The sequence below is a fragment of the Symphalangus syndactylus genome, chromosome Y (assembly GCF_028878055.3).
Source record: "Symphalangus syndactylus isolate Jambi chromosome Y, NHGRI_mSymSyn1-v2.1_pri, whole genome shotgun sequence".
NCBI lineage: Eukaryota > Metazoa > Chordata > Mammalia > Primates > Hylobatidae > Symphalangus > Symphalangus syndactylus.
Genome location: NC_072448.2, coordinates 10,483,040 through 10,504,228, shown reverse-complemented (window position 1 = coordinate 10,504,228; position 21,189 = coordinate 10,483,040). Strand labels below are relative to the sequence as shown.

Genomic DNA, 21,189 nt, shown 5'->3' with positions numbered 1-21,189 from the left:
CTGCTCTCCCTCTCACCCCTGACTCGGGAATTGAGAGAAGGTCCTGGTTCTCTTATCTGCCACAGTAATAATGATTAAGATTTTAAATGACTTCATGTGATTTCTAACTAGAGTTTTCCTTTTTAGAGATTTCAGAGTATTAAAAGGTCTTTTTAGTTAAAAAAAAAAAGGTGAGTCAAAATATTTCTTATTGAAGCAAAATTAAAAATCAGTATGTTTAACTGTAATTAGAAGTTTAAATATTAATTTGTAGACTTTTGAACAGTAAGTTTAAGCTTATAGTAGCTGATCTTTGGATAAGTCTATCACTGTTCACCTACAATTAATTTTTCTCAGGACCCTAGCCCAAGTCTTCAACCGGAAATGGAAGAGGCAGTTCGTGTTGCAATGCTTTTGTGATGCAAAGTCTTTTTTAATTTGTTTGTTTTTTTGTTTTGTTTGTGGTAGAAGCTCTCTCTGTTGCCCAGGCGGGAGTGCAATGGTGCAATCTTGGCTCACTGCAGCCTCCTCCTCCTGGGTTCAAGTAATTCTCGTGCCCCACACTCACGAGTGTCTGGGATTACAGGCATGTGCCGCAGTGTTTGGCTATTTTGTTTTGTGTGTGTGTGTGTGTGTGTGTGTGTGTGTATGTGTGTGTTTTTAGTAGAGACAGGGTTTTGTTGTATTGGCCAGGCTGGTTTCGAACTTCTGACCTCAAGTGATCTGCCTGCCACAGCCACCCAAAGTGCTGGGATTACATGTGTGAGCCACCACACCTAGCCCTGTGATAAAAGGATTAATGGAATAAAAACTTAAAGCATTTTTTTTAACTCTTGTTAAATCTTTTTTTAACTTGATTAATTTTCAAGTTTATTTTTCACTATTTTCTTTTTCAGAAATAAAACACTTTTCAACTTGATTTTCATTATTTTCTTTTTCAGAAATAATTTGAATTTTTTAATGAGTTCTTGGTGGCCCAACCTTGAAGATCTTTATGAAGCAAATGTTCCTGTGTATAGATTTATTCAGCGACCTGGAGATTTGGTCTGGATAAATGCAGGCACTGTGCATTGGGTTCAAGCTGTTGGCTGGTGCAATAACATTGCCTGGAATGTTGGTCCACTTACAGGTATTCTGAATAATAATACCAATAAAGTTTATATTTTAAAGGATTACCTAGTAGGTATTATTTTACTAGTAGAAAATAACTCACTGAAAATAGAAATAGTATCTCTTGTAGGAAAAAAATACCAACTTTTAATACAGAAATTAAATTCAGCTCAAAAATGGCAATCCAAGAACACAGATTTTTTTTTTTTCTTTTTTTTGAGATGGAGTCTCACTCTGTCACCCAGGCTAGAGTGCAGTAGTGCAATCTTGGCTCACTGTAAGCTACACCTCCCGGGTTCACGCCATTCTCCTGCCTCAGCCTCCTGAGTAGCTGGGATTACAGGCGCCCACCACCACGCCCAGCTAATTTTTCATATTTTTAGTGGAGACAGGGTTTCACTGTGTTAGCCAGGATTGTCTCGATCTCCTGACCTCGTGGTCTGCCCAGCTGGGCCTCCCAGAGTGCTGAGATTACAGGCATGAGCCACTGTGCCCGTCCCAAGAACACAGATTTTTTAAAAATATAAATAATTTCTTTGCAGAAATGTAAGATATATACTTTTTATATTTTAGAGTGCTAGATTTTGTTTTTGTAAAGGAAGCCCTTTATTGAGTAAAGCATTGTAGTTGTTCATTAGAATTTGCAGTTCATGTGATACATCATACGTGTAGCCCTAAAATGTCTTAGTATTTAATACACATAAATAAATAATCTGGGCTGGGCGCTGTGGCTCACGCCTGTAATCCCAGCACTTTCGGAGGCCGAGACAGGCGGATCACCTGAGCTCGGAAGTTCGAGACCAGCCTGACCAACATGGAGAAACCCCGTCTCTACTAAAAAATACAAAATTAGCAGGGCGTGGTGGTGCATGCTTGTAATCGCAACTACTCGGGAGGCTGAGGCAGGAGAATTGCTTGAACCTAGGAGGCGGAGGTTGTGGTGAGCTGAGATTGTGCCATTGTACTCCAGCCTGGGCAATAAGAGCGAAACTCCGACTCGAAAAAGTTAATTAATTAATTAATTAATTAATTAATCTGGCCTTAAGAGCTAGAAAGACCTGGAATAGACCATGTCTCTACATTGCTAACTTTATGACTTTGGGCAAGTTTTGTTTTTTTGTTTTTTGTTTTTTGTTTTTCTCTCAGGCCTTCCCTTTTTCCTTCTACCAAATCACTTTCTTCTACCAAATGAAGGCCTTGAAAGGATAAAATGAAATAAGATGTTAAAAGAACCTAGGACAATGTCTCGCATATTGTGAGTGCTCTTTACGTTAGATTTTTTTTTAACCAAAGTTATCACAAAACATAATAGTCTTACAGTGTTTCAAGGTTTTCAGAATTGGTATTGAAGTCATCACCTGAGAGATGATAAATGATGGTTATCTTCATATGTTCTATTACTTTGGGTTTCTTTATGACTGTTGCTTTTTTCCTTCTAGCCTGCCAGTATAAGTTGGCAGTGGAACGGTACGAATGGAACAAATTGAAAAGTGTGAAGTCACCAGTACCCATGGTGCATCTTTCCTGGAATATGGCACGAAATATCAAAGTCTCAGATCCAAAGCTTTTTGAAATGATTAAGTAAGTGCTTTCTGAAACTGCTGCAGTTTCTCTTTGGGGGTATTGTTAGCCATTCAGTATTTTTTTCAAAAGAATTATGTTGATATTAAATGATATCAGCAATCCAGAAGTCTTGGCAAAATGTAATAAGATGTAAATAATGTTATATATTCCTAAGTGTTATAAAATCTCATAAGATTAAAATAGTTCCTTCCCTTACAAATAGTCACACATGTTTATTACGATTTAGGAATAAAGATATACATGAATATATACTGGTAAATTTACATATCTCTACTTTCTCCTAATTCTGATAAAACTGATTTCCCAGGACAACTTGTTTTACTATTTTTAAATAATTCTTGTTGCTTATTTTTTATGTTTATATTAAGGTATAGCTCACAGTGAAAATTGTATACATTTAAGATGTACAGCCTGATGATTTGATAAACATATATATGAATATGAAAGTACTGGCACCTCTCTTTTGCTTCTCTTGCTATATGATCTCTGTATATACCAGTTCCCCTTCCCCTTCCAAAGCCCTCACCAGAAGCAGATGCTGGTCCCATATTTCTTGTACAGCTTGCAGAACTGTGAGCCATATAAACCTCTTTCCTTTATATATTACCCTGCCTTGGGCATTTCTTTATAGCAACATTAAATGGACTGAGACAGAAAATCATTATTTAAAAGTGGGATACCACTTTTTGCCAAAAGATACCTGAAAATGTGGAAGCAGATTTGCAACTGGGTAATAGGCAGAGGTTCAAACAGTTGAAGGACCAGGCTAGGAAAAGTTTGTATTATAATGAATGGGTGATTCTGATGGGGGCTCAGAAGTCCAGAAGACAAGGGAAAGTTTGGAGCTTCTTAAGAGATTGGTAAACTGTTTCTGGCCAAAATGCTGATAGAGAAAGTAAAAGCTTGCTGATGAGATCTCAGCTGGAAATGATGAACTTACTGGGAACTGGAGCAAAAGTCACCCTTGTTACCCTGCAGCACAGAACCTGGCTGTGTTTCCATTGCCCTAGGGCTTGGCGGGAAGCTGAACTTAAGGGTGATGACCTAGGGTAGGGGGCAGAAAAAATTTCTAGGCAGCAAACTTCCAATAAGTTACGTGGCTACTTTTAACAGCTTACCATCTAAACCTGCAGCAAATGAATGAATTAAAGGTGGAATTTACAATTAAAAGGCAAGCAGATTGTAAAATTTGGAAAGGAAATGTAATAGGAAAGAGCATTTTCAGGAAAGGAATCCAAGGGTGCTGAGAGCAGGCACTTGCTAGAGATATTAGCATGACTAAAAGAGAGCCAGTTGCTAATCTTCAAGCCCATTAGAAAAAGTCCCTAAAAGCATTTCAGAAATGTTAAAGTCCGCCCCTCTCCTCACAATCCTGGAGACTGGGGAGAATAGAAAGGTGTGGAAAGTAGGGAGGGACAAGCCAGGGCATTGCTACCCTGAGCCACCTCAGGATGCTGTTCCACCCATCCTCCACCACTCCAGAGAACTTAAACTTTAAGCCTTGATGACTTCCACAGGTGTTAAGTCTGTGTTGCCTACAGTGCAAGAGCCATGGAAGCTTGGAAGCTTCTACCTAGATTTCAGAGGATATATTAGAAACCTGCATGCTGCCACACAGAAGCCTACCACAGGGACAGAGCCTCCACAGAGAGACCTCCGGTAGGACAGTGCCTAATGGAGGTGTGGGAGCAGGGCCACAGTTCTACAGAATCAGGTTGATAGTGCCAGTGGCAGCACGTAAGTCCAGACTGGAAAAACTGCAAAAATTCAACTTTAACCCATGAGAGCAGTCACATGGCCTGTGTGCAGCAAAGCCACGTGGGTGGAGCAGCTTAAGGCCTTGGGATCCTACTGCTCACACCAATATGTCCAAGATATGGGACATGGAGTCAAGAAAAATTACTTTGAAGCTTGAAGACTCAGTGTGTGCCCTGCTAGTTTTCAAGCTTGCATAGAGGCTATTATTCCCTTCTTGGCTTGATTTATCCTTTTCAGAAAAGGATTGTTAACCAATGTCTGTTCCAGTATATCTTGGAAGTGAATAACTCATTTTTGATTTTACAAGTTCACAGCTATAAGGGAACTTCCCTTGCATCTCAGGTGAGACTGGACTTTCGAGTCGATGCAAGAACAAGTTAAGACTTTTCAGGACTAGTGGAAAGTAGTTATTGTATTTTGTATGTGAAAAGTACATGAAATTTGAGTGGGGGCACAGAGATAATGCTATGGTTTCAATGTTTGTTCCCCCAAATTCAGTGCTAACGTTTGATCCCAGTGTTAGAAGTGGGGGTCTCCTGGGGAGTGTTTGGGTTATGGGGAGGGATCTCTCACGAGTAAATTTATGCTTCTCTGTAGCTGGGGGTGTGAGTGAGTTCTCACACTGTTAGTTGCTGATAGAGTTGTTATTAAAAAGAGCCCGTTGCCTCTGCTCTTCTGTTCTTTGTCTTGCTATATGATCTCTGCTCTCTCCTCCCCTTCCTGACCTTCTGCCATTAGTGGAAGCTATCTGAATCTCTCACCAGAAGCAGATAATAGTGTCATGCTCCTTTTATAGTGTGCACTATTATGAGCCAGATAATCCTCTTTTCTTTAAAAATTACCCAGTCTCAGCTCAGGTATTTCTTTTTTTTTTTTTCTAAAGACAGTTTTCAGTCTCGTTGCCCAGGCTGGGGTGCAATGGCGTGATCTCAGCTCACTGCAACCTCCACCTCCCGGGTTCAAGTGATTCTCCTGCCTCAGCCTCCCAAGTAGCTAGGATTACAGGTGCCCACCACCATGCCTGGCTGATTTTTTGTATTTTTAGTAGAGACAGAGTTTCACTATGTTGGCCAGGCTGGTCTTGAATTCCTGACCTGAGGCGATCCACCTGCCTCGGCCTCCCAAAGTGCTGGGATGACAGGCATGAGCCAGGGCCCCCAGCCTCAGGTATTTCTTTATAGCAATACTATACAGACTGGTACAGTCATCATCTTGTATGTTACATACCCAGAACCTATTCTTTCTGCATAACTGAAACATGGTACCACTTGACCGGCATCTTTCCATATTTCCTTCCTTATGGTCATCGTTCAACATTGTGCTTCTGTGAGTTTGATGTCTGTAGATTGTACATACATAAAGTGAGATAACGAAGTGTTTGTCTTTCTGAGTCTTATTTATTTCATTTAACCTGAAGTAAGCAATGGTTTTCTCTGTGTTCTTCTAGTACTTTTTCAGTTTGGGTCTTGGGCTTTAAGCCATTTTGAGATGGTTTTTGTGTATAATATGACATGACAGTTGAGTTTTATAATTCTGTATTAAACAATGCAGTTTTTCCATTACAGTTTATTGAAGACACTTTTCTTTCCCCGTGTTTATTCTCGGTACCCTTGTCAGAGAGCAGTTGTTCATAGTTATGTATTTCTGAGGTCTCTGTTCTGTTCTTTTGGTCTGTATATCTGTGTTTATGCCAGTACCCTGTTGTTTTTATTGCTATACCTTTGAGGTACGTTTTGAAATCAGGTCACTTGGTGCCTCTAGCTTTGTTTTTCTTCCCCAAGATTACTTTAGCTGTTGGACGTCTTTTGTGATTTCATGTGAATTTTAGAAGACTTTTTCTCTTCTAAAATTGCATACTACCCACAGCAATCCGCAGATTCAGTGTAGTTGGGATTTTGCTTGAGATTACATTGAATTTGTGGATTACTGTGGGTAGTATGGACATTTTAACAGTATTTATGTTAATACTTCCAAACCATGAGTATAGATGTTTTTCATTTATATGTGCCTTTAATTTTCTGTATCAGCATTTTATAGTTTTCAATGTATACATGTTTCACTTCTTTGGTTACAGTTATTACCAAGATATCTTTTTGTTGCTACTATGAATCGACTGTTTTCTTCATTTTTTTTCTTTTTAATAGTTTGATTTTTTCTATATAAAGTGCAGTTGATTTTTACATGCTAATTCTGCATCCTGAATCTTTTCTGAATTATTAATTCTAACAGTTTTCTTTGTTGAGTCTCTGGAGTTTTCTACATAGAGAATTGGTATCTGCAAATACAGGTAATTACACTTCTTCACTTAAAATTTGAACACCGTGGCCCGGTGCGGTGTCTCACGCCTGTAATGCCAGCACTTTGGGAGGCTGAGGTGGGCAGATAACAAGGTCAAGAGATCAAGACCATCCTGGCCAACATGGTTAAACCCCATCTCTACTAAAAATACAAAAATTAGCCAGGAATGGTGGTGCATGCCTGTGGTCTCAGCTACTCTACTCAGGAAGCTGAGGCAGGATAATTGCTTGAACTCAGGAGGCAGAGATTGCAATGAGCCAAGATCATGCCACTACACTCCAACCTGGACAGAGTGAGACTCCGCCTCAAAAAAAAAAAATTTGAATGCCATTTATTTATTTTTCTTATCTAATTGTCTGGCTACAACATACAGTATTAGATTCTAAACAAATGCCAAAAATGAGCATTCTTACTTAGGATTTAGGAGGAAAGCTTTTCATTTCTGCCCACGGTGATTATGATGTTAGCTGTATACTTTTTCCATACAGCATTAACCATGAGATCCATTCCTTCTGTACCTATTTTGTTGAGAGTTTTAAACATCAATAGAGTTTGAACTTTGTCAGATGCCTTCTCTAGATCTGTTTATTTTTTTTTTTTATTTTTTTTGAGACGGAGTCTCGCTCCGTCGCCCAGGCTGGAGTGCAGTGGCGCAATCTCATCTCATTGCAAGCTCCACCTCCCGGGTTCACGCCATTCTCCTGCCTCAGCTTCTCCAAGTAGCTGGGACTACAGGCGCCCACCACCACACCCGGCTACTTTTTTTGTATTTTTAGTAGAGACGGGGTTTCACTGTGGTCTCGATCTCCTGACCTCGTGATCCGCCCACCTCAGCCTCCCAAAATGCTAGGATTACAAGCGTACGCCACCGCGCCCGGCTTCTAGATCTGTTTAGATAATCATGTAGTTTTACCTTTTCTTCTGTTATTATGGTATATCACATTTATTTGTCTATGTCACACATTATTATTTCCCGAGGATAAATTCACTTTTTCAGGGTTTATGATCCTTTTAATATGCTGCTCAATTCTATTTGTTAGTATTTTACCGAGGATTTTTCCATCTATGTTCAATAGGAATGTTGGCCTATCATCTTATTTTCTTGTGACATCTTTGTCTGCCATTGTTATTATGGTGGTGTTGACCTCATAAAATGAGTTTAGAAGTCTTCTTTCTTCTATTTTTTGGAAAATAGGTATTTTTCTTTGAATGTTTATTGGAATTCACCCACAAAGCCATCTGGTCCTGGGCTTTTCTTTGTTAGGAGAATTTTAATCACTAATTAAAGCACCTTATTTGTTACTGGTCTGTTCAGCATTCCTATTTCTTCTTGATGCTGATTTGCTAGGTATAGCATGTTTCTTAGAATTTGTTCATATCTTCTGGATTATCTATTTTTTGCCATATTATTTATTGTTCATAATAATCTCTTTGATCCTTTTTATTTCTGAATATCTTTTTCCTTTTCTTTTCTTGGGTTTTTTTTTTTTTTTTTTTTTTTTCAAGACAGAGTCTTGCTTTGTCACCCAGGCTGGAGTGCAGGGGTGTGACCTTGGCTCACGGCAACCTCCGCCTCCCAGGTTCAAGCAATTCTCCTGCCTCGACCTCCTGAGTAGCTGCGACTACAGGTGCACACCACCACACCTGGCTAATTTTTGTATTTTTAGTAGAACAGGTTTCACCATGTTGGTCAGGGTGGTTTCGAACTCCTGACCTCATGTTTGAAGCCCATCTTGGCCTCCCAAAGTTCTGGAATTACAGACATGAGCCACTGCGCCCAGCCTGTTTCTGAATATCTTTTATAATGTCTTCTCTTCTAATTTTGTTGAAGTCTTCTCTCTTTTTTTCTTTGTCAGTTTTGTTTATGGATTTAAAAGACTGGTTCTTAGTTTTGTTAGTGGTATAAGTGGACATCCTTGTTCTGTTCCAGCTCTTAAAGGAAAGGCTTTCAGTTTTTCCCTATTCAGTGTCATGCTAGCTGTGTCTCTTGTATTAACATATGGTTTTTATCATGTAGAGGTCTGTTCTTTCTATATCCAGTTTTTCAGTAGTTTTTATCATGAAGGGATGTTGAATTTTATCAAATGTGTCTTAAGAATTATTTGAAATGATCAAGTGGTTTTGTCCTTCATTCTGTTGATATGATATACTGATTGATTTGCATATATTGGACTATTCTTGCATCACTGTGATAAATTCCACTTGGTCATGATGAATAGTTTTTATTTTATTTTATTTTATTTTATTTTATGTTAGTTCTTGAGTACATGTGCAGGATGTGCAGGTTTGTTGCATAGGTAAACATGTGCCATGGTGATTTCCTGCACCTGTCAACCCGTCACCCTGGTATTAAGCCTAGCATACATTAGCTATTTTTCCTAATGCTCTCCCTTCTCCACGCCCTCCAAAAAGCCACAGTGTGTGTTGTTCCCCTCCCTGTGTTCACATTGTTCAGCTCCCACTTATAAGTAAGAACATGTGGTGTTTGGTTTTCTGTTCCTGCATTAGTTGGCAGGGGATAATGGATTCCATGTCCATGCAAGGACATTATCTTGTTCCATTTTATGGCTGCATAGTATGATGAATGGTCTTTTTAATGTGTTTTTGAACCTGGTTTGCTTATATTTTGTTAAGGATTTTGGCCTGTGTTTATACTGCCTAGTACTTTCTCTTTTTAATTGTCTTTGTCTGGTTTTGGTATATAAGTAATACTGGGCTCATACAATGGGTTTAGAAGTAATTCTTCCTCCTCTTTTCAGAACAGTTTGAGTAGGATTGGTGTTAGTTCTTTAAATGTTTGGTAAAATTCAGCCGAGGGCAGTGGCTCACGCCTGCAATCCCAGCACTTTGGTAAGCTGAGGCGGGTAGAGATGGACAGCATCCTGGCTCTACTAAAAATAAAAAAATTGGCCAGGTATGGTGGCAGGTGCCTGTAATCCCAGCTACTCAGGAGTCTGAGGCAGGAGAATCGCTTGAACCGGGAGTCGGAGGTTGCAGTGAGCCAAGGTTGCGCCACTGCACTCCAGCCCGGCAACAGAGTGAGACTGTCTCAAAAAAAAAAAAAAAATAGGTAAATTTCAGTAGTGAGGCCAACCATGGTGGCTCACGTCTATAATCCCAGCACTTTGGGAGGCCGAGGTAGGTGTATCTCCTGAGGTCAGGAGTTCTAGACCAGCCTGGCCAACATGGTGAAACCCTGTCTCTACTGAAAATACAAAAATTAGCCAGGCAAGGTGGCAGGCGCCTATCATGCCAGCTACTTGAGAGGCTGAGGCAGGAGAATTGCTTGAACCTGGCAGGCAGAGGTTACGGTGAGCCAAGATCATGCCACTTCACTCCAGTCTGAGCAAGACTGAGACCCCACCTAAAAAAAAAAAAAAAAAAAAAAAAACTTTAAGAGTGAAGCCATCAGGTCCTGGGCTTTTCTTTGCTGTGAGGCTTTTTATTATGGCTTCATTCTTGTTAACCTATTACTGGTCTGTTCAGATTTTGTATTTCTTTTAGTTCAGTCTTGGTAAGTTGTAGTTGTATATGTAATGTGTCTGTTTCTTATAAGTTTTCTAATTTATTGGTGTATATTGTTGCCAGTAATAGCCTGTAGGGATTCTTTGTAATTCTACAGTTATCGGTTGTAATATCTTTTTTATCGTCTCTGATTGTATTTATTTGAGTCTCCTGCTTTTTTCTTGTTGTTGTTAGTCTAGCTAAGAGTTGGTCAATATTGTCTTTTTAGAAAATGAAGTTTTTGTTGCATTGATCTTTTATTTTGTTTTCTTCATTTATTTCTACTCTAATCTTTATTTTAATTTTCTTCTAACTTTGGTTTGATTTGCTCCATTCTACTTGTTTAAGATGCATTTTTAGGTTGTTTCATTTGAAGTTTTTCTTTTTTGCTATAGGCACTTACAGTCATAAACTTTCCTCTTAGCAATGGTTCAAGTCAGCTATTTTTGTGTGTGTGTGTGTGTGTGGGGTAGGTGGGTCTCTAGATATACTGATATATCACCAACCTCTAGAGACAGTTTTATATTTAATCTCTCTTAGGATTTGTTATTGTAGCAGGACGAGCTGCTGACAAAACTTCTCAGACACAGAGTTGTAGAAGGAAGGGCTTTATTCAGCTGGGAGTATCAGCAAGCTACTGCCTTAAAATCCGAGTTCCTTGAGTGAGGAATTCCTGTCCTTTTTAAGGGCTTACAACTCTAAGGATTTCACATGAAAGGGTCGTGATTGATTTGAGCAAGCAAGGGATACATGACAGGGGCTGCATGCACCAATGGTCAGAGAAAACAACAGGGCAGGGAGTTTCACAATGTTCTTCTATACAATGTCTGGAATCTATGAATAACATCATTTCTAAGTTATGAGTTGATTTTTAACTACTAGATTTAGGCCAGGCCGGCCCAGGCCTGGTTTCGGGCCTGGTGCCAGGCTGTCTGTCTTTGGTTTTACTTCCTTGTTTTTTTTTTTTTTTTTTTAAACAGGTACTGAGTATAAAACAATATAAAACAATATGAGAGAGTCTTTCTCTTTCCTCATTTCCCCCCTTTGAGACTCTCACTTTTTTATTAGTGGGAGTTCTCACTTTTATTTTTGCTACTTATGTCTTTTTGTGCAATAGATTGATAGTGATTTATATAGTACACTTGTGCTGAATCATTTTGGTGAACTAAGGTAGTGATGAAGCTTTTTTATTATTTAAAGAAGTACAGATAGCAAACAAGGGAGCAGTAAGCAAGTTTTTATTACTATTAATACTCTTAGAGCTTAAATCCTTTTATTGCTGGGAACTGATTTCTAAACATGGCTCCTGGATTGAGTCTGTGCCACACTTGCACGGGTACATGTGCCAGTTGTGTTATATCTTTATGTCCTCAACTACTTGCCTCTGGTCATCTATGTGTAGACAACAATTAGTAAGGTTAAATTTTCTACAGACTTCTTCAGCTGCTAGCAAGTAGTCAAGAGCTAGTCTATTTTGATAGATAGCATTTTTCATCAGAGTCTCTTGCTGGGCAAGAACAGTCAAGGCTTGACCGGTTTTATTAGTAATAATTTCTAAAACAGCTTGTAACCATATGATTCAGTTGAGCATGTAGATGGGGGTTCGATATTTTCATGAGCCATCTTGTGCCTAAGTGATGGGTCTATAGTATTGTATGATTCTTTCAGGGGGCCATTCATTATCTTTGTAATCACCTGTGGTTATGCTTCGTTTTTCACGGGAAGCAAAGACTGGGAAGCCTAAGAGGTCACCTGTTTTTGTGGGCAGTAAGAAGAAAGATGGCTTAATGGTGCCAATTACACAGCTACCTGTCCACTGATCAGGCAGCTTAGCATAAGCATTGTGTCTACATTATAACCTGGTGGGGGCCCTCCACTCCCAGTGGAATTCTGGGTGGGCCTAAACAGTCTGCAACTTTGGAAATTTACTGCATGGATCTCTTTCTGTGTAATTGGAACTCCACCATGTAACTGTTTTTGTTTTGTTTTGTTTTGTTTTGTTTTTTGCGGTACTATTATACAGTTTTTGCCTTAGAGGACTAAGTCTTCTTACAGAATGAGTGAATTCTTTTCTTTTTTTAGCTATGCAATATTGTCTAATAATTAAGACTTTTAGAACTTAAGAGATGATCAAGGTGATTCTTTTGGGCTGGGAATTCATCAGGAACTGGGTCTGTAGGCACAAATTCTCGGGTTTCTTATGGCCATTGATCTCTTATTACAGTTTTTCCACAAACATAACATGAAGTGACATTTAGAGACTGGGCTACATGCTCGGCTAATTGCAAAAACAAATTTCTGGTTTTTCTTGGAGTGTCTGGTATGGGCACATTTAGTTTATCATAGAAAGTCTGAAATACTGGTTCTGGAGAGTGTCTTTGAACCTCTCCTTTTATTAGGATGTTTACGCTAGGACTTAGTCTTTTCTTTTTGATGCCTAGAGATATGTGTTCTCCTTTTTACTACCTTGGGTTTAAGGGATTTGTAATTATTAATTTCAAGGGGTTGCAGCTTCTATTCATACAGGAGGGGCTGCCTTCTCTTTTTTTGCAGCTAAGGATCTTTTTTCTAAGTCTAGATGACACAAGGCTAGTAATTACACACATCTTACATAAATATGATTCTTGACAGATATACTTATTTTTTACTGTGTAACTTTTTTTTTTCTAATTTAGAGAACCGCATCTTATTCTATTCTGCTCACTATCAAATAGCAGCACAAGCACCAAATTTTAAGGTTACATTTTTGGGGACCTTTCTTCTATTCTAGCTATTACCTTATTTGTGTCACCTAGAAAAGGACGAGTCCTTAATTTTATTTTAAAAACTGTGATCATGGGAGGCTTAAAATGGGTCATAACATGCATCAGGTTGGTTATTTCCTGGGCTACATACCTTGGATAGAATAGCATTATATAAGCAAGTTTATTTTAGAGTCCTGGTACACTTATAATAACCATAAAATAATAAGACTGTAGCAATCTTTTGTCTTACCTCTGTGACCTGATGTATGCACTGAAGGCAGTCCCCTATGTGGGAAGAAGCAGTGGAAGCTTTTACTACACAGGTCTGTGTTATAAGGAAAATAAGTCCTACAACGGTTTTCTTCATGCTTTGGCCATGCGTAGACCAGTCAGCTTCCGGGTGTGACTGCAGCAGGGCTAGTCATCTTTTGCAGAGTCATTTGCAGGGGTTGGCGAAGCTGCTGCCATCCACGTTCAGCTCCTAGTCTACTGATGTTTAAGCATGGTCTTGCAGGTTGGGCGTCCTAGAATAAACTGAGTCCAATACTTTTACACAGTTATGTTTAACTGGGCTCTCTGATACCAGGAGCAAGGTGGCAGGGTTTAGGGTGTTGCAAACTTCAATGGTTAATGCGGGGTTTTTCACAGAGCAAGCTTTGGTATCTAGTTAGTCTAGCATTCATTAGCTAATGGTGTCCTTTAGTATTTATTAAAATCACTACAGCATGGGGGAACTTTAGGTTTTGCCTAAGAGTTAGCTTATTTTCTTCTTGTGCTAACAGGGCCATTGCTACTAGGGCCTTTGGACATGGGGGCCAGCCTTTGGAAACCCCATCTAGTTATTTTGAGAGATAGGCCACTGGCCTTGGCCAGGGCCCTACAGTCTGGGTTAAAACTCCAGCTGCCGTTTTTTCTCTTTCTGACACTTAGTGTGTAAAGAGTTTTGTCAGGTCAGGTAGCCTCAGGGCTGGGGCTGACATGAGTTACTCATTTTAACTCATGAAAAGCTCATTGCTATTGGTTGTAATAGATTTAGTTTATCTAATTTACATTTTTATTGACTGTCATCTACTAAAATATTGACTTAAATCCTGTAAATATTTGATTTCAAGCTTTAAATTGATCTAGTATTCTTTGCGGGGCTCTAATTGCATCTAAATAGATGGGAGAGTTTAAAGACTTATAAGGGGCTTCTCTCGCTTTACGATGTCTTATTTTTTTTCCTCTGGTTGATGAAATGCCAGGGTGAAAGGGATAGCTAAATGAACTAAAGCACAAGTGCCTCTCTAGTTATTCGGCAGAGTGCCCAGTAAAAGTCCACCACAATACTACCACACATCCGCTCAGGGATGAACAAGGGCTGACTGATTAATAAGCTCTTGAAAATTGTTAAGCTCACTGCATCCTTTCAGGTCTCCAAGGAATGCTAAATCTCCTCCCTGCCATGAGAGACAAGAAGGGAACTTAGTGTTGGGAGACGGAAGCTGGTTGGCCCTTGGGGGCTGACCCACAGGGACTTTGGGATATAGCAGAGAGCTTGACATGACTTATTACTCCAGGCTGTAGAATCCTGGAAAAGAGCTGCCATGCAGCCCACGCCTGGTCCACTGGAGGACCATGTTCGTGGAAGAGGGACAGTCAGGGCCTCTGGCCTGCCATGTGCACAAGCATAACAATTACCTTTGTTTAACATGCAGATGGAATATTTGATCTATTTCAACTAGGCATTTGCGTCTTGGTATGCTGTGTTAATTGCCAAAGTTTGTTTTAAGTCTTTAACTTCTATGATCCTCTAGTAAAATGCATGTTTCCTTTAGCACCTATTTTTATTAGTTTTTAGACCAAAGAAAGCTAAACACCATTTTATATTTAATAATGCTTCTTGTATGACTTTTATACCAGATAAGCTGAATTTTACCTTTATATTAATGTGTTAATGTTCAACTTAATTTTAATAAAACCTTGTAGGCATGTTTATCCAATTTTTTATGTTTGACCATAAGGTAAGATTTTACAGACTCTTTTTAACCTTTTATAATTTGTGTTAAAGAGCAGGTTGATGCTTTAAGAAAAACCTGTTGCATTTGTACTTTAATATCTAGTTCACAGACAAACTGGAGCATACTTTTTTAACTTTAGCTAATATGTTTACACACAGAATTTTTTTTATTATTAACATTTTAAAACTTGCTTAAACGTTCAAAACAATTTTTTAACCTTTTAATGTAGGTAAAAATCTACATTTTTATGCCTCCTTTTAATCTTTTTGCTAAAGGTATATTTTACTTTTTTTATACACCTTGCACATAAACTGTTTCTTCAGTACTACTCAGGAGGCCTTATTACTTTTAAATTATACAACATTTTTTTGCATAAAAATTTTTTTATAACTTTTTCATGACTTTCACAGACAATTTTTCAACATGTCTCAACTTTCACTTACTACAAGCTTTTTTTTTTCTTTAAACAGTCAGTTAATTTATTTCAGGACAAGAATTGACTATATAACGCTCTTTTTACATAAATTTCTGCCTCCCGTTTTTTTTTTTAAAGCGAACTTTCTTTATGTCTTTAGACTAGACTAAGGCCACAAGATTAGAAGTTACCATAAAACATGTTATACTGTTAACTTTTAGCAAACTTCACTTTTATTGAAAACCTTGTAAGTTTGAGATTTTAATTATCTTTTTCTAGACCTTGTTTAGTCTAAATTAACTTAGAATTGGTATAGATGGCCTCTTTTTCTCTCTGCTTGTCTTTCCTTGCCTCTGCCAGCTGCTTATGCTGCTGTTCTCTTAACTACTGTTAAGGGCAAGTGGGTCTAAAACCAGCTGTAACTGTCTATGTACAGAAACTGGTCTGGGTGCCTTGGCTTACAGATTACCTTGTGAAACAAGGGACCTTTGAAACAAGGGACCTGTCCAGGCTTCCTTCTGATGGCCAACCCACCTCTAATGCTGGCCAGTCTATTTCACACAAAGTTCTAAGTTTTCCTGGTGTCACAGTAACACTGTAATCTCCTTTAAATTCTTTCTTGAATTTTTTTTTTTAACATAGTTCCTGGTGGGGTGGGTTTATTTGTGCCTGGCCTATGCTTCTTCGAGACAAAACACTATGCTCACACCACACACACAGCATAAAACAAAAACAGGTAAAAAGGGCAGACACACACTTTTGCAGTTTACACCAAACCAAAATGAAAACCAAAATCAGAGTATCTAGAAATCCAAGCCATATCAAAACCAAAGTATCACGCAGTCTAACTCAAGTCAAAACCAGAACAAAAGTGCCAATGCAGGCATGCCATGGGTGATCAGGCCACACTTCCACTCAGATGGAGTGGGGCAAGTTCCAAAGACTAGTCTTACCAAGTCAAGCCAAGTCAAAACCAGAACAAAAGGGCCAATACAGGCACACCATGGGTGATGAGGCCACGCTTCCATTTAGGTGGAGTGTGGCAAGTTCCAAAGACTAGTCTTACCAAGTCAAGCCAAGTCAAAACCAGAACAGAAGTGCCAATACAGGCACACCATGGGTGATCAGGCCATGCTTCCACTCAGGTGGAGTGTGGCAAGTTCCAAAGACTAGGCTTACCAAGTTTCAGATGTCCAGACTCCAAGTGCCAGTTCCTTCCCGGTGTTCAGCCACTGTGTTAATCCTCCACAGGGGCCTGCTACGTGCTGCTTTGGCAAGGTGTTCCACCCGCACAGTTTCTTACCCGGGAGTGCTCTTTGGATCGCGTCACTCAGGCTGGCCGGAGTGCCCCGCAGGAATGCTCCACAAGGCAGGCCTAAGCCGCCTAAGGGGCTGCCTCTGCCGTCCGTCAGTTACCACGTTTCCCGGTCAGGGAACCAAGAAATGTAGCAGGACGAGCCGCTGACAAAGCCCCTCAGACACTGAGTTGTAGAAGGAAGGGCTTTATTCAGCTGGTAGCATCAGCAAGCTACGGCCTTAAAATCTGAGCTCCTTGAGTGAGCAATTCCTGTCCCTTTTAAGGGATCACAACTCTAAGGATTTCACATGAAAGGGTCGTGATTGATTTGAGCAAGCAAGGGGTACATGACAGGGGCTGTCAGAGAGAAACAAAACAAGACAGGGAGCTTCACAATGTTCTTCTATACAATGTCTGGAATGTATGAATAACATCAGTTTCTAAGTTATGAGTTGATTTTTGACTACTAGGTTTACGCCAGGCAGGCACAGGCATTGGTTCAGGCCTGGCACCGAGCTGTCTGTCTTTGATTTTACTTCCTTGTTTTTTGTTTTTTTGTTTTTAAAACAGGTACTCAGTATGAAACAATATGAGAGCGTCTCTCTCTCTTCCCTCCTTTTGTTGTGTTTTTATTGTTACTTGTTTCAAGCATTTTTTAAATTTTATTTTATTTATTTATTTATTTTTGAGACGGAGTCTTGCTCTGTCGCCCAGGCTGGAGTGCAGTGGTGCAATCTCGGCTCACTGCAAGCTCCGCCTCTTCGGTTCACCCCATTCTCCTGCCTCAGCCTCTCCAAGTAGCTGGGACTACAGGCACCCACCACCACACCTGGCTAATTTTTTTTTATTTTCAGTAGAGACGGAGTTTCACTGTGGTCTCCATCTCCTGATCGCGTGATCCGCCCGCCTCGGCCTCCCAAAGTGCTGAGATTACAAGCGTGAGCCACCACGCCCAGCCTAAATTTTATTCTTAATCTCTTTATTGGCCTTCTGGTCATTTTAGAATGTTTGAAACTATAAAAACAGTTGGAAAATTGTGTTTGTTTTTCCAGTTGAAAAATTTTCCTCAACAAATTTTCCAGTTGCTTTTACAGTTTCAAAAGTTCTGCTTGTTACTAATGTCTAGTTTTATTCCATTATGGTCAGAGAAGATATTTCATACTGTTTCATTTTGTTTTTAATGTTTTGAGACTTGTTTTGTAGCCTATCATATGGTCTGGCCTTGAGAATGATGCATATGCTGAGGAGCAGAATGTGTATTCTGCAGCCATTAGATGAAATGTTCTGTAAATGTATGTCAGGTCCATTTGGTCTGTAGTGCGTATTAAGTCCAATGCTGCTTTGTTCATTTTCTGTCTGAATGATCTGACTCGCCCTATGCCGAAAGTAGGGTGTTGAAGTCTCTAGCCATTGTTGTACTGGGATCTATGTCTTCCTTTAGCTCTAATAATATTTGCTATATATATCTGTGTGCTACAGTGTTGGGTGCATATATGTTTGCAATTGTTAAACCCTCTTATTGAATTGACCCCTTGATCATTATATAATGACTTTCTTTGTTCTTTTAGGTTTTATTTTGAAATCAGTTTTGTGGCATAAATACAGCTCCTCCTGTTCTTTGCTCATTTTTGTTTGCATAGAATATCTCCTTTCTTCCCTTTATTTTCAGTCTCTGTAGTTTCAGTTTCTTGTAGGCAGTATGTCATTGCATCTTTTTAATTCTGCACTCAGCCACTCTGTTTCTTTTGATTGGAGAGCTTAGTTCATTTACATTCAATGTTACAGATAAGGAATTACTCCTGTAACTTTATTTTTGTTTCCTCATCATTCTGTGTTTTTTCTTTCCTTGCTGTCTCCCTTTTTATGAAGGTGATTTTCTCTGGTGATACTGATGACAAAACACTGATTGCAAAAACAAGCAAAGAGAAAACTAAAAAAAATTCACACTTTAATTTCATCCCTCTTTTAAACTTTTGTTGTTTCTATTTATATCTTACTCTATTGTCTGTATCTTGAAAACTTTTTGTAGTTAAATTTGGTAATTGAAGAACTCCTGTTAGCATTTCTTGTAGAGTGAGTCTGGTATTGGTGATATCCTTCATGTTTTGTTTGTCAGAAGTATTTCTCCTTTATGTTTGATATTTTTGCTGGATATACTATTCTGGAAGTTTTTCTCCTTAAACACTTTAAGTATGTCCTGCTGCTCTCTCCTGGCCTTTTAGGATTCCACCAGGAAGTCTGCTGACAAATGTATTGGAGGTCTTTTTTTGGTATGTTGTTTCCCTTGTCACTGCTTTTAGGTCTTTCTTTTGTGCTTGATCTTTGGTAATTTTATTCTTAAAGGCCTAAGATCATCTTACTGGGGTTAAATCTGCTCGGTGGGCTATGTGTACTGGCCCACGCCTGTAATCCCAGCACTTCGGGAGGCCGAGGCGGACGGATCACCTGAGGTCAGGAGTTCGAGACAGCTTGGCCAACATGGCGAAACCCCATTTCTACTAAAAAAAAATACAAAAATTAGCTGGGTGTGGTGGTGGGCGCCTGTAATCCTGGCTACTTGGGAGGCTGAGTTAGGAGAATTGCTTGAAGCCAGGAGACCGAGGTTGCAGTGAGCCAACATGGTGCCACTGCCCTGCAGCCTGGGCAACAGAGTGACACTCCATCTCAAAAAAAAAAAAAAAAATCTACTTGGTATTCTGTGACGTTGTTGTACGTGAATATTGATACCTTTCTCTTGGTTTGGGAAGTTCTCCATTTTCCCTTTCAATAAACTTTCTACTTTGATCTTGCTCTCTATCTCTTTTTTGAGACAGAGTTTTGTTCTTGTTGCATAGGCTGGAATGCAGTAGCGCAATCCGAGCTCACTGCAACCTCCACCTCCTGGGTTCAAGTGAGTCCCCTGCCTCAGCCTCCCAAGTAGCTGGGACTCCAGGCACATGCCACCATGCCCAACTAATTTTTGTATTTTTAGTAGAGACAGGGTTTCACTATGCTGGCCAGGCCTGGTGTCCTGACCTCAGGTGATCTGCCCAACTCAGCCTCCAAAGTGCTGGCATTACAGATGTGAGCCACCATGCCTGGCTTGTGTCTTCTCTTTAATGCCAATAACTCTTAGATTTGCCCTTTTAACACTCTTTTATAGAACCTGTAGGTGTGCTTTAATCTTTTTTATTTTGTCTCCCCGATAGTATATTTTCAAATAGCCTGTTTTCAAGCTCACTGATTCTTCTGGTCAATTCTGCTATTAGGAATCTCTGATGCATTCTTCAGTGTGTCAGTTGCATTTTTTAACTCTTCAATTTCTGCTTGACTCTTTTTAATCTCTTTGTCAAATTTATCTAATAGAAAATTCCTTCTCTGTGTTACGTTGCATATAGTTGTAGTTCCTCAAAACAGCTATTTTGAATTATTTGTCTGAAAGTTCATGGATCTCTTGTCTCTCTGGGACTGACCCCTGGTGCCTTACTTAATTTGGATATATAATGTTTGTCTGGATTGTCGCAGATGTGGATGTTTGTCAGTGTCTGGGCATTGAGGAGTTAGTTATTTATTGTAGTCTTCATGTCTGGGACTGCTTGTACCTGTCTTTCTTAGAGGAAAGTTTTCTAGGTATTCAAAGGTGATTTGGTGTTGTGATCTAAATCTTCGGTCAGGCCGGATATGGTGGCTCACGCTTGTAATCTCAGCCCTTTGGAAGTTCGAGGCAGGTGGATCATGAGGTCAGGAGTTCGCGATCAACCTGGCCAACATAGTGAAATCCCATCTCTGCTAAAAATACCAAAAATTACCAGGCGTGGTGGTGGGCACTTGTAATCCCAGCTATTCTGGGGATCCTGACGCAGGAGAATCGGTTGAACCCGGGAGGTAGAGGTTGCAGTGAGTCAAGATCATGCCATTGCACTCAAGCCCAGGCAACCGTGTGAACTCCATCTCTAAAGAAAAAAATCTTTGGTCGCCACAGCCGTATCTGCTTAAGGGGCACCCCAAGCCCAGTAACACTGTGATTTTTATGGATTCATAGAGTTACCGCCTTCTTGGTCTTGGGAATGATTCAGTAGAATTCTCTGGATTACCAGGTATACACTCTTGTTCTCTTCCCTTACTTTTCTTCAAACAAATGGAGGCAGAGACTTTTATCATTTTATCTGTAGACTTTCACCATGCTGAGACTCTGGAGCTAAGGGACAGGTGACACAAGCACCCTTGTGGCCATCACCACAGGGACTGCACTGGGTCAGACCCAAACCCAGCACAGCACTGGCTATAACCCAAAGCCCCAGGGTGACCACTGCCTGGCTCCTTCTGTTGTTTCCCCACCTACATCAATTAGCAGATGGTGAATCCAGCCAGGAATGTGTCCTTCCTTTCAAGACATCAGGCTTCTCCCCAGCCAAGGGTGAGTTTAGAAATGCCACCTGAGAGACAAGGCTTTGAGTCTGGAATGTTAGGATTCTACCTGGTGCTCTATTCTACCGAGGCTGAGTTGGTACCCAAACTTAC

At 39.8% G+C, this 21,189-nt stretch overlaps 1 protein-coding gene across 42 annotated transcripts in view; it reads left to right on the top strand.

The window, feature by feature from the left end:
* The window catches only part of UTY (ubiquitously transcribed tetratricopeptide repeat containing, Y-linked), a 267,961-nt gene that overhangs the window by 194,627 nt on the left and 52,145 nt on the right, over positions 1-21,189 (top strand). For all 42 annotated transcript variants that reach the window (XR_010119798.1, XM_055269631.2, XM_063635455.1 and 39 more), the window contains 2 exons: positions 921-1,108; positions 2,529-2,670. Coding sequence is in view for 41 of the 42 variants with exons in the window: in XM_055269631.2 (XP_055125606.1) it covers positions 921-1,108; positions 2,529-2,670 (330 nt within the window). In the remaining variant the exon portion in view is untranslated. The remainder of the gene's footprint in view (positions 1-920; positions 1,109-2,528; positions 2,671-21,189) is intronic.